At 39.2% G+C, this 14213-nt stretch overlaps 1 protein-coding gene across 1 annotated transcript in view; it reads right to left on the bottom strand.

The window, feature by feature from the left end:
* Positions 1 to 14213, bottom strand: part of LOC140536926 (uncharacterized) — a 153048-nt gene that overhangs the window by 129584 nt on the left and 9251 nt on the right. Inside the window, exons 6-8 of the mRNA XM_072659015.1 lie at positions 11785 to 11908; positions 8634 to 8744; positions 385 to 453 (exon numbers count right to left, since the gene is read on the bottom strand). Coding sequence (XP_072515116.1) covers positions 385 to 453; positions 8634 to 8744; positions 11785 to 11908 — 304 coding nt within the window. The remainder of the gene's footprint in view (positions 1 to 384; positions 454 to 8633; positions 8745 to 11784; positions 11909 to 14213) is intronic.

Genomic DNA, 14213 nt, shown 5'->3' with positions numbered 1-14213 from the left:
TTCTGCACATCTAGTCATTATATCAGACTCTGCTGCGTGGAGCTCACAGTAAAGTAAGATGAATCAACAAGAGCATATGCTTCAGGGTGAACCACTGTTACAGCATGTGATGAAACCGCTGTAATGCATAACACCCAGGCAGATCCATACACTTCATTGTGACCATGAGCTCAGCATGTCAATATACAGCAACACGTCAAAAGAAAGTCTTCTTCAGAACACCATCACAGCAGTGTTTGCTTGACGGTCATTTACACAAACTTAGATTTCATGCTTTCAAATGGATATAGATTGCCAAGAACAGACGGCAGACGTAACCAACGCGAAGGCCAAATAGCAGTCCGCTGTCAAACTTTAGGAAGTCAACCTGTGGTTCCAGCTTACCTCAAACTCTTCAGCTTCAATCAGCAGCTTGGCTGTCGTGATTCGTGACTCATATGGTGGAATGGAGTTCTGAAAATGAATAAAAAGGCACATAAAGTCAGTTTGAAGCTTATTCTTCACAGTTTTGTTCACAATAACAGGGTGTATACTCATGTGATGTACTTTAGAGGTCTGCTACCAGACCCTGGGCAGAAGAGGCAAGCCAAAATATTGGGTTTCCAGACATGGACTCAGATTCAGCTCAAGTTTGTTTGTCAAAGGAATGATTTTATGTAGTAGAGGTGATGTCAGTCAGTTTGCCCATGCCTGTCTGAGAGAATCAGACCTATACGCCTGTCTCACTCTTGCATATGCATTTCTAACTTTTGGTTGTTGTAGTTCAGCTTGTTTGTGACAGGGTTAAATCGAATTCTGAGCAAGATCAGGGTTCAGAATGGTAGCAAACTTTGATACGATCATTCCGTATGCTGTCATTAATCTGAGGCCTTGATTAGCTTTGGATTCATCAACTACATGCTGCTTGATTGGATGCTGTACAGGTTTGTAAAGAAATCTGTGCACAGATTAATGTATTTATAAGAGTACTCTACTTACTCTTACCATCACACTACTATGATTATAATAACTTATAATAAAAAGTTATATCATAATTATTATGAATATAATATTATATATACACAAGCGTCCAGGCTTTTTTCTGTCCTGTCACCAAAAGAGTGGAATGAGCTTTCCCTGGGTGTCCGAACGGCGCTCGCTGTCTTCAAACGCAGACTGAAGACCCACCTCTTCCGAGAGTACTTGGGCGAATAGCAGAGTACTATGGTCTCCATACTGATTTGTGTTTAGTAGTGTATAAACTTAGACGTATCTTTGAATTATTAGTCTATTCAAACTAGCTAAGGTAATTCTTAAGTAAATAGCAAAGCACGTTTGTAAGTCGCTCTGGATAAGAGCGTCTGTTAAATGCCTTAAATGTAAATGTAAATGATATTTTGATAATGTTGCACACCCGAGCAGTACAGCAGTCTTATGTGGTGGTTCTGGGACTTATCAATAATTTTAAATAGTTCAGACCAGAGGCGGATGGGCCCCCCTATGAGAGTCTTGGTTCCTGCCAAGGTTTCTTCCTCCAGCTCTGAGGGAGTTTTTCCTTTGCCATTGTCGCCTTTTCCTGCTCACTGCAGGTCTTAGGTTTTCATGTCTTCTTTAAAAATGTTGATTTCATGTGTTCTTACTGATTACTGATTCTTTACCAGCTGTAAAAAGCATTACAAATAAATTCCATTTGATTTAAGTACTTCCACCTAGTACAGGTTCCTTGTGTTGATAACGAGCCAACAAGCTACTGCTGTACCAAACCAAAGCCCGATGTATAACCGCTCTGCTGACGCAATTGTTTTTTGTTTTTTTTTAACCAATCAAAAACCTGGAGCACTTCAGCCAGTCCCCTGCACCAGATACTATAAACAACAAAGAAGAGAAATAACCGATCCATGACAGAAACATGCAACAGCACAACAGAAGCTATTGCACCTACAAAACGTCCCAAAATCATATCCAACAGGGATCCAATGTGATTACGGGTGAACCCCACCTTTAAGTAACATTTACCTTGTACTTTCTGAACAATACTGGTCCTTCAGACACCTTCAGTCAAACACTGAACATTAAGCCTGTCTCTGAATGTTACTAGAGGAAGGAATTCAGTTTAACTCAAATTTCTCATTTATTTGAAGTCTAAACAGAAGTACTCCTTATAGGTTCAGCATGAATAGGCAGAGCTGAAGTGCAGCAGACTGAATAGGTGGGTATATGTAAAGGCATGAGCTCTATGATATCACAGAAACAATTAATTTAAAAAAATGTGGGAAAAAAAAAATTGGGAAACAAATTTTCACTACATCATTTGGGATCAGAATCAGAATTAAGCAGAACCGACTTTATATATGTTTTGATTTGTGTGCCTATATTTGCAGACGTGTGATGTTTTTGGGTAAATTAGGAGCTGTTAGTCTTAGTCGTTGACCATTTTGTGCTCATTTCTGTTCAGGGAAACATGCATGTCTGAGCCTTTTTTTAATATTAAAAATACTGACTGCACTGTTAATTATTCAAAAAGTGCAAATGCTCACTGCTACAGTGCTGCTCCCCCTGAATACATCACTTGGCATTTTTCTTCATTCTTTTTGCTGTTTGAAAGAAAAGGAAAAGCAGTGTGTTGAACTTTTAGCTGCATTCTGACCAAGTGCTTCCCTTAGGACCACATGTAAAATACGTGCTGGCAGCTGAAGGAAAAACATGCCTAGTGTGAAGTGAGTCCTACTCTCACTTAGAAGAATAATAGTGAGGATAGAAACGAGGGGGGAAATCTGAACACTCTGATTCTATTTGAACCCTCATACTCATGGCAGAGGGTTTAAAGCGGTCTGATGTTTTCACTGTCTGGGTCACCATGTATTGAAGTCAGTTTGGGGTGAAAAGTCCAGGCAGAATCTCTTGCCACACGGTTGTTTCAAGCTGGATGAGCCCAAAAAACACACCATGATTCTGTGACTATGATACAACGTAGGGTAACTCAGGTTCTGAAGATGTGACGGCGATGAAGGCTGATGTCAGGAGTCAGAAGCCCTTGACTTTTAATGCACCGCTGCCAATTCTAGCCCATAAAACAGACTTTATTTAACTTTTTGTAAATTTGATGAAAATCTGTCTTTTTCTACAAAAAGGTTTTAGTGCCGTTTTGTTTTTGGATGGGCCAAGCAATCTAAATGGGCAGTCATGGCCCCTTGAGGCCCTCCTACAGCGACAAGCCTGCTTTGCCTGGACACATCAATAAATCCCTAGAGCAGTAGTACCCAATCCTAGCCCTGGAGATCTTTCACCCAGGAGACTTTAGATCATTCCTGCTTCTAATATTCAGATACCCCTGAAGATCTGTGTTACCTGGATCAGGGCTGTTGGATTAGGATTGGAGCTGCAGGGGTACCTCTTCAGCAACAGGAGTCAGCATCCCTACTTTTACAGGGAAAAGGTATTTGCCCATTCACTATTTCATCCATTTTTGCATTTGTGTCACATTTAAAAGTTTCAGATCAGTCAACTAATAAGCTAAAACAAATGTGACATCATAAAAATCTACAGGTATAAGGCTAAGGGACTCCAAGGAATCACAGTGATATCATCCACAAACAGAGAAAACTTGAACCTTCCCGGTAGTGGACGGCTGGCCAGGAGGTCATAAAAGAATCCAGTAGAATATCTGAAGACCTGCAGGCCTTACTTGCCTCAGTAAAGGTCAATGTACACAATTCTGCAATAACAGACAAAATACACTGAGCAAAACGGGCCTCTTTGGGAAAGGCACAAACCACTGCTGATCAAAAAGAACTCAAACGCTTGTCTCACATTAGCCAAAAAAAAAATTAAATCATCTTGATGACCCCCAAGACTGAGCTAATGTTCTGAAGACTGACAACTCGAAGTTAGAACTTTTTGGAAGACATGAGCAGAGTTACATCTGCGGTAAAATTAGCATAGCATTCCACCATACGAACATGATACCAACAGTCAAACATGGTGGTGGTATTGTGATGGGGTTAACAGATGGGGCTACTTTGCTTCTGCAGGACCTGGCCAATTTCAATATGGATGGATTCAGGAATTCTGCTCTCAATCAGAAAATCCTGAAGGAGAATGTCCACCAGTCAGTTAGTGACCTAAAGCTCAAGCGCAGCTGGGTCATGCAGCAACACGACAGTGCTAGAAAGCTCATAGCTGAATTATTACAATTCTACAAAGAAGTGTGGGCCAAATTCCCTCCACAGTGATGTCAATTCATGGCAAGTTCTCGTAAACGTTTGAATGCAGTTGTTGCTGCCAAGGTTGACAACCATTTAGGGGGACAATTACTTTTTCACATGGGTGATTTTTGAGTTTTGAATAGATCTTTGTCGTAAATAAATGTTGTGTTGAAAAAAGTGGTTGGAGTTACTTCCACAGCACTGTACTTATGGACTCTACCATTTTTACCTTGACATTTTATTGGTGAAGAAACTGATATAGACAAGAGAGCAAGCTAGGAGACTACAAAGTGCCTTTTTTACGCCTAGTTCAACTTAGGTCTAGATAATAATCTCATTATCTTTGCATTTGCTTCTCTGATATTGCAAGGCAAATGCATATTGCTTATCTAATGTGCTATTATGGTTGTGTCTGTCGGCCTTTTGCAATGAAAACTTCTATTTCTTTCTTCTGTGAAAGAACATTTTAATTAAACAGCTTGGCTCAAGATACCAACCCCAGTACAATATATCAGTTATGAAAGAATGTAAAATTCATAAGTTGGGAAATGTTATACTGTACAGTTGTAAGCCAACAAGGAAAAAAAACCTGCCAAAATGTCAGTGTACCGCTCTTGACAACCAAGCTTTAATTTCAAAGAAATTAAGCAATGGAGTGTCAAACTACAAGTGCAGAGATAAATCCACCTCCTAAATTGTCAATTTGTCAAAGACCTAAAAGTGCCTCTCCTTTGAGTAGATCTGAAACAGTCATTAAAAAACAAAGGAAATCATAAAATAACCATAAAGAGCTGCCAAAGGAAGAAATACATCAGAGGAAAACTTGCTAAACCCTTTCATACTACTAAAACTGCATTTTCCCCAGACTGTCCCCCTCCACATCGCTCCAGCACAGCCTTGTCTTTTCTTCAAATGAAGGCCATCTCTTAAGGATTTCAGAAGAAGTCTGGGGATATTTAACAGTCACTGGGCTTTTCAAAGGCATCCTTTTGTACAGCGATGGACACACAGCAAACACGAACCGTCCATTAACTCAACAAAATTCCAAGTCATAAATGATTCCTTATCCTCTCCCCGGCATTCTCCACGATTCGTCGGAAATATGCCCTTTTATGCTCAACCCTTCAACGAGCACTCGCTGAACCTCTTTTGGCACATTAGCGCCTCATCACAGCCTTGTCTGCATCTCTGCTGACTACACTCTTCTGTGCAGTCTCTGGTGTCATCCCTTCTTCAACCATGTCTTTCCATTAACCGCTCTGGCCTCTCATCTTGCTGTGAATGTTTGATGGTGTGTGTATGTGTGGGGTGAGAGTTGTGAGAGTTACCTCATCAGCAGGTTTTTGATAATGACAGCACCAAACCAGGTTGATTCCAATTAGCTTCTGCCTTTCAGATGTTTTCACTTCTTGCTTTTTAAGTTGCCTTCATGGATTTTGTTTTTTTTTAAGAATTACTGTAATTGCGAGTTCACAAGAATGCCTCTTCACGTCGCAGCAACAACTTTGATCTTCAAGTTTTTTGACTTGTCACTAGGGTTGTAGTGACGCACAGTTTCAGTTCGCATGTCGAGGTCAAGATTTCATCCCATTTTCAATATTTTTGCACTTATAAATATCAGATTCTTAAACAGGGATTTCCCAATACCTGCCAATATGATAAGGAACCAAACGATGCTCATATGAGAGTGTGAGTTGAGTTTCTTGTGTCAAACAACTACAAAGCATAACAGATCCAACCATAGGCTTAACAGTTGGCAAGGGTTTCATTACATTACACACTGCTTCTCTGGGACTCAGACTGGTCCACCTGACTAAGGCACTGCAATTTACGACCTGAGGATCACTGGTCTAAATCCCGGGTCATGCTGCCTGCAATCAGCAGCCGGAACCAGAGAGGGCATAATTGGCCTTGCTCCCTGCAGGTGAGTAGATTGCTCAACGTACAGTGTTGGTTTACTGTTGAGGCAAGCTGACGTGGAGGCGGAGGCTGTGGTAAGTTAGGCTAGTAATCATGATGTTTTAGAAAAGATCTAAGGTATGGAAGCCCTTTTGAAGAAGAATCTTAAATTCAGGACAAACTTAAACTCAAGAATACGCTTAGCATTCAACAACACTGAACATGGCATGTTGCAATATGCAGCCGTTCTCCAATTATCTGGGCAGATTTAATGCAGGCAGTAAGTCTATTTACAGGCTAAAGGAAAATATATGTATGTGTATATCTCTGCTGGGCCTGTCATAACATAGGAAAGTATGCCCACGCATCTGCATACAGCCCAGGCCAATCTTCTCTATTAGCTGTTTGTTGTGCAGGAAAATGTGCAAGTGTTTACACTGATCACTTAATCATTTACATCTTAGATTTATTTATATTTAAATACAAATGTAGTCACCTAATAAATCCATAGAAGAAGAGAAATGATTATATCAAAACAAGCAATGCCACAAATGTCAGGCCTACTATTTTTCTTTTCACTGAAACAATATTCAAATCTTGGCCCATTTCTTTTGTTACTTTAGTTTTTTTTAAGGAGTTTTATTTGTTTAAAGATAAATAAAGAAGTAGGCTGATCCCGTTGAAGAAGTGACTGAAATAAATAAACTAATAAAATAGCAAGAACCCCTTCCCCCCACCCCTTTTCTGCTCCCGGGTGCTGGAGTAGGCTGCCCACCGCACCGTGTGTGTGTGCTTACTGGCCCTAGTTCACTAGGGGGTGTGTGTGTGTGTGTGTGTACTACCACAGATGGGTCAAATGCGGAGGATTTCACTGTACACAGTGACAAATACATGCACCTTTGCCTTTACCTCACATTCATACAGCAGCCCGACATTATATGTCAGTAATTAAAATAGTCTGCAATCTTCCTTTTTTCCTCTAAACACTGAAAAATTTGTTCACATATGGAGGAAAACACAGAAGAGTCAAGAATCTTCAAACTAAACGCCCAAATCCGATTTAGCTGACAAAATTCTCGGGTACAGCCCCAGGGGTAACCCTGCTACAACACGCCATAGCCTTGCGCTTGCAGCAGAAAAGCTTCCACCGCCCTAACAAAAATCAATACAGAAATAAACAAGCACTTTTATTAATTTCCTCCTCAAGCAATTTCAGGTGAGCAGCGGTTTATTTCATGGCGGCCCTACTTTACAGATGAGACGAGAAACTAATTTGGGTGCTGAAAGCCAAGTGCCTCCACTGAAGGAACACAAAATGTAGTAGCCTTGAGGAAAACGTTGAGTTTTCTAGTTTCATAAGGGGGAGCCTGTCTGCGTGAGAGGACAGGGTCAGGGGGTGTGTTTGTGTGCGTGTGGTTGAGGGGCCTGCCTCGCGGCGGTGTGCCACAGGGCTCGAAATGAAAGGATTAGTCTCTACCACTTCCGCTCCTTCTCTCCATCCGAGAACTCATTTCAAAGTTCAAGGGAGCTTCCAGCAGCCCCGCTTTTTTGTTTGGCCACCGTAACTTAAGAGGGGGGTGTATAACGGGGTCAGGGAAGGCCCACCATCAAATTTTCCTGCTTCATAAACCAAACAAGAACATGCCATGGAATCTCTCGACAGCCATTAGACACACACACACCTGGTCTTACACAACGCAAGGACTAGGTTCATTCTCATAAGCATTGTATAACCGGTAGTCAAATATAGTTTTAAAATAAATAAATCAATCAAATAATTAGGACACCCCATGAAAACCTCTGTCCAATAAAAAACATGCATCTCCAAAATGGCGACTTTACAAGAGAAGGTACAAATGTTCGGAACTTTCAATGGATGTTAATGTAATGAACATGTAATTAATGTAAATGTGTTAATGTAAGTTCATTTAGAGCATTTCTATTGGTCTATCCGTCTGGAGTCATTTACACAGTGTACAGAGCAGCTACAGGGTTCAACCAAAGAGAAAAATTAAGAACGGACAAAGGAGATACATGGTTTTAATTGGACAGGAGCGATATACAAATTCAATCTTCATTTGAACAATACTGATGTTTATATAATGTGACATTTTCGCACCTATTGCTGAAGTGTAATTTCAAAAACAATCGAGTGTTGCTTTGAGAAACTACAACAACACTATAACAGGATAAACTTTGCATGTGGTCAGAAAAATAATGACTGATTATCAGTGTCTATTTATTTATAAAGTCCTATTGAATCACAACTGCACTTAAAATAACCGTGTTAGGAACGTAAAATATTTATTCACTAGTATTTACTGTAGTGTGAGATTTTTTAACAGCCCTGTGCGCTTTTGATATCGCTATGAAACATGGGTAGCACCAAAAAGCCTGAAACTGAGCCTTTTAATTTAAAGTTTAGAATGTTTTTTTCTTGGTTCTGCATTTTAGGATTTTCATGGTTTTGTGTACCAGCAACGAAATACATACACCTAGTCTGTCCTCGATTTTTAGGTAAGTGTAGTTATACTCCAGTTTTACACCCACCTGTGGCGGCTCCTCTTCTTCATCCTGCTCCGCACTAGCTGGGGACTCTTCTTCCTTCTGCAGACTTGGTAACCATGACGACACACTCTTTATCAGGTAGTCACGGCCGTCCTGGAAAACAAAAGAGCTGCAATGAACAAGTCCTGTACCTTCTTGGCCATGTTTTGGCTTTCTCTACAAGTAGGTGCAACCAGCATTAGACGGCCTGTCTGCTGCTTTCTTTCACTGAGAGTCAACTAAAGAGTCGGAAGACAGAAGAAAGATATTTTAACAGGGTAAAGATATTTACCCTTTCAAGGATCAATTATGACCATAATAAAGCATTGTTGCCCTCCTGTTTTGAAACTTTTAATCCACACCATGTTTACGTCTGGAAGTAGATGATGTATGTATAAATGTTTGGAAGTGGCATGATTTCTTTCTGGAAGATATATATATATATATATATATGATAATCCATTTGAATAAGGAATGTGAACATCTAAAGAAAAGTTTAAAAACATTTTAAAAAAAGTAAAAAAAACAAAAAACAAAACAATTTAAAATGTTATGGAAATTTATAAACCATAATAAAATCAATAAAATCAGAGAAAATGGGTCTTCTAAACACAGTCCTTATAGACCCCCAAAACCACACCTCATCAGATCAAGAGCATTTAAAGCTTACTCCAGATCTGAACTACATGGTGAAAAAAAAAAAAAAAACATTTGCAAATCATAAACAGCTGAAGCCGCTGGTGTTCTCAAGCTGACCACCCCAGAGTCCAGACCTCAACATCATCATCATGTCTAGGATGACTTATATGGTAAGAAACAAAAAAAGTGAGAAGAAGAAAAAAAGGGAAAAAAGATTCACAGCTACAGAGAACATATGAGCTGTGATAAAGATAAAGCATGATCTCATTAGATACTGAAAAAAGCCTCGTAGCTGCTCACTTGAAATCCAACGGACGTTCAGCTGAATGTGTATTAAATGCTACTGAACTGATGACGGCCTATTGAATGTAACCCTACACCTAACCTTAAGCCTTACCTTCACCTTCCTCTAGAATCAACCCTAAATCCTAACAGTAACCCTAACCTTAAACCCAACCTTAACTTTACCCTTTTAGGCTTAGGTTTTGGGTCAGATTTAAGGTTCAGGTCCATGGTTACATTCAGGAGACTCATTTACATTCAACTTTAAGTTCAGCTGCATTTAATACAGATTCAGTTAAACATTAGTTGAATGTCAGAAAAGCATCTATTACAAACCAAAACTTGTACTTAAAACTGGTTCTGCTAGGTGCTTTTAGACGTCCTGGTAGACCACCAAAACCACTGTCATCACATCAACAGCACTTAAAAGCTTACATCTTTGAGAGGGAGGAGAAAATCCTACTCCATTCTCACTCCAGAACTGAACAACATTGTGGGTATTATTAAAAAAAAAAAAATGCAAATAGAGCTGGGCAATATGACAATGTTATTGTATCGTGATCAATTTTGGTATCATGATACACAATATGCTTCTCTAAGCATATTGAGAACATTGTTGGTGCTTAATAAACACTGATCAGCTGCAGGTTTTAGTGTAATTAGACTGGTTTAATCAGATTAAGAGCAGCGGATGGTAAATAAACATCACTGTGTTCAGTACGGGAGAGGATCAGAACAGTAGTTTTTAAGAATCTGTTGCTACTGATAAAGTTAGTCTGTGATTACATGTATTGTGAAAAGTCTTTAAATATTGTGATCTAGTATTTTTACCAGATCGCCGAGCACTATTCGCAAATCAGTTAAACAGCGGAAGCTGCTAGTGTTCTCAGGCTATACAGACCTCAAGGTCATTTAATGTGTCTATGATTACTTGAATAGTGAGAAGAAAAAAAAAACAAGTGTTTCCTAAAGTGGAGTTCAAAAATGAATAAACAGATTTTCAGTTGAACGTAGGGCTGGGCGATATGGTAAAAATATTGTATGACGATATTGAAAGATATTTTCACGATCCACGATATTCATCAGGACAGACGTGATCGCAGACAAAATGCATCAGTAGTAATGGATTTTTAAAAACTACCATCCAAACTTTCTCCCATATTTAGTACAGTGATTTTTATTGACGTGTGCGGCACTTTATCCAGTTAAACCAGACTAATTACACTGTTTGTAATGAAACATGCAGCTGATCAGTGTTATTTTAGCACTGATCATATTCTCGATATGCTTAAAAAAAAAAAAAAAAAGCATATTGTGTATCACGATAAGAACATTTATCACAAGACGATGAAATATTGTCACATTGCCTAGCTCTAGTTGAACGCTGAATGTCAGGTGAGCATCTACAAGACATCTACAGTGGATCATCCAAGTGTCCACTGAGGCTGTTCAATATCGCTTTCTGCTTTTTCTTCCTGACGCTGAAAATGTAATAACTTGATCAACAGCCGTTTTGCATATAAATAAAACAAATGCAGACTACCAAATAATGACGTTTCAATATTGAGCCTAAATTGCCTTAGTAACTACACCTCTAAGGGTTCTGGCAGGTGCCCGTAGGTACAAGTATGAAACAAACAAAAGTGATCATCTTGTTAACCAGGGACATTTCACTGTCCCCACTCCACCTGCAAAGAGCAAAGAGCTGGATCGCTCTTGAGCAGTCAAAGCTGCGTGTTTGCCTTACACCACTTTGCCACCTAGTGGCTGAGACAGGCCCTGCACAGCAAAGGCTTTACCTCAGGCTAAAGTGAATTGGTTATGTGATGTAATATCTTAGACAAGCGCTCTCAATTAAATTGGCTAATATATTCTCAGACATGACCCAGCTAACACTCTCCCTCTTGCAGTCTCTCACTCTTTCAGAGTTACACAACTCGTTTCTAAGAGCTGCTATGGGGCCCTTTGCTGATTAAGACTCTGTAATTAAAACTGCCCCCTTAAATTAATGAGGCTCAACTACCGCAATGCCATCCCACACCATACCATAGAAAGCGTGCAGATGAGAAGAACTAATGGAACATCAGCAATATCAGTGGATCGTTAACGGCTGGCTCAAATTTCATTCACTTCTAATATTACTAGCGAGTGAACTGTACAGATAAACACTCAGTGAAAGTTATATGGCAACGAATTTCCTGAATTTTGAGAGGTGGAGATGTTGGAGATGTACCGTGACATTCTCGATGCTGAACAGGTAGCTGGCCATTAGCTGGAGTGCTTCAGGGTTGTGCTGGTCGTAGTGCAGAGCTTTCTCAATGGCCTCTTTACACTTCTCAGCTGATCCTTCCTCCATACTGTCAAAGAACATGTACAAACCATTTTACAACATTACAGACACATTGAGGACATCTTGGGCGTATCACTTGTATACACAAAGACTCATTCAACCAACAAATTTAAACTCAGCTAGTGTGAAGATCCCCTTCCTCCTCATTTATCACTGCTCAGTGGTCCTGTGGTTTCTGGACCAAAGAACCCACTGATGACCCTGTATTATGTGGGTAATGGACCGTTCCTAGTACAGCAGGCACAAAGACATGGCAGTGTGTGCTGACTGGTATGAGAGTTTTGACACAATCACTGCTAGATGAAGTGTGTGGTGCCAAAGGCTCATGAATGCACAAGGGCAACAAAGGCTATCCCATCTGGGACGGAACAAGAGAAGGGCCACTGTGGCACAAGTCACAGGAGGTTTTAATGAGGGTTCTGGGAGGAACGTGGTCACAACTCAAGGCATTACACTCTTCTGTATAAAAGGCTGCATAGTCACAGACTATTCAGAGAGCCCATGCTAACCCCGGTCTACGGTGCAAAGCTTCAGAAGTGGACCTCAGAAAACCACCAGACTGATATTGTGAATGTTGGCAGTAGATGCTTTAAGTGTGAATCGGACTTGTTTGTCCAGCACATCTCCCCGATGCTCAAACTATTTGACAATTAAATGGCTAATTTAACCTCTTTAGCAACTTTTCCTGAACAAGCAGGTGGTCATCCTGCTGGAAGAGGCCACTGCAATTTAGGGAATACTGTTTCAATGAAGGCATATTCTTGGTCTTTGACATGTACCACCTACCTAAACATTGTTAAAGTACAATCTATGTGAATACTAGGGATGTCCAGAATTTGGGTAGTCAGTACAAATGCCACAAATATCTAATGTTTCTTGATTTTTCAAATTTCGATACCACAATAAAGAAAATCAATTAAATTATCTTCTAAATTACCTTCTATCTCTAAATTATCTAGTATCTTTGGTATGTTATTATCCCTTCAAGTGATAACAAATAACATATTTTAACAATTTAAAAATATTTAAATCTTTAAAAATATTATTTAAATATATATATATATATATATATATATATATATATATATATATATATATATATTTGCTTGTTTTTGTTTTTTTTTTGGGGGGGGGGGGTTATACATATGTGGTGGGATAGCATTTCTACTGCAGTGCCCACCTGCCTGAAATATGGACAAAAACTAATGCCAAATAAATAAATAAATAAAAATAAAAGTAGCCTGGGTGTAATAAATACTAAGACAAAACACTTTTATTACAAAAATCAGAGGCATGTTGTCTTAAATTAAAACAAACAAAACTGTTTTCTGAAACTCACTCAATCTATAGCACAGCATGTAAACACTGGTACCCATCCTGGACATGAACAACAAACCTGTTGGTAAACCTGCTGATTAGAACGAGAAGAGCACTGACCTGGTTTTTAGTATTAAGTCCAGTAATGGCTTATAGCCATGAAGTGTGATCTACTGACCACTGTATGTCAGTAACATCTTCCTTATATTCAGCTGTGTTTTGACCAATGAACTGAAACACGCTATTAGTAGGTGAAACCTACATTTTCAGTTGGTCAGTGTTCTTAAACAGGCTTAAACTGTGGCCTGGGTAAGCTAATGGGTTATGTGGAAACCCCAAAATCTGAGAAATCACTCGGTCATCCTTAAATTTAACTTGCAGGCTTTACGTATAAACGTCCATACAATATACATATTATTTTATTGCAATAAATGAATGAAATAATAAAGATACCCTTCCTGAATGGTAATATGCACTGCAACATAAACGGTCAATAATCACTGCCCTGGGGATAGCCTCTTATTCGCTGGGTTCCTGTTCCTGTGGAGCCTTAAGTAGCTACAGGAGTATGATTTTTTTTTTTTTTTTTTTTTTTTTTTTTACAGCCAGAGAAGAATGTGTACATATAAATACAACAAATCTGGACTTAAATGACACTGTAAACTTAGTTGATTCTGGTTTTACTTTTAGCAATTTCTATTTGTAAATCACCTACCGCTGTGAATGACCTACAGAGAGGTTTACTAAATAATTAAAAAGACAATAAAAAGTAAGGTAAAACCCTTAGAATTTAAAATTAATTAAAGGACCAGTTTATTACATCGGTATAGGCCACAATAAGGTGTTAATTTCAGTTTCATGATGTGGTTCAGCAGCCTTGTCGACATTTACTTTTCTTTCATCTTTAAATTGCAAGATAACAGATAAACACACTGCAGACGTAATGGGAAGATTTTGCTAGCACTGAACTACAGACTTATCCTTTAAATGACTTC

Source organism: Salminus brasiliensis, chromosome 1 (genome assembly GCF_030463535.1).
Source record: "Salminus brasiliensis chromosome 1, fSalBra1.hap2, whole genome shotgun sequence".
Lineage (NCBI taxonomy): Eukaryota > Metazoa > Chordata > Actinopteri > Characiformes > Bryconidae > Salminus > Salminus brasiliensis.
The sequence above is the reverse complement of the archived record's forward strand: the minus strand, read 5'-3'. Positions and strand labels throughout refer to the sequence as shown.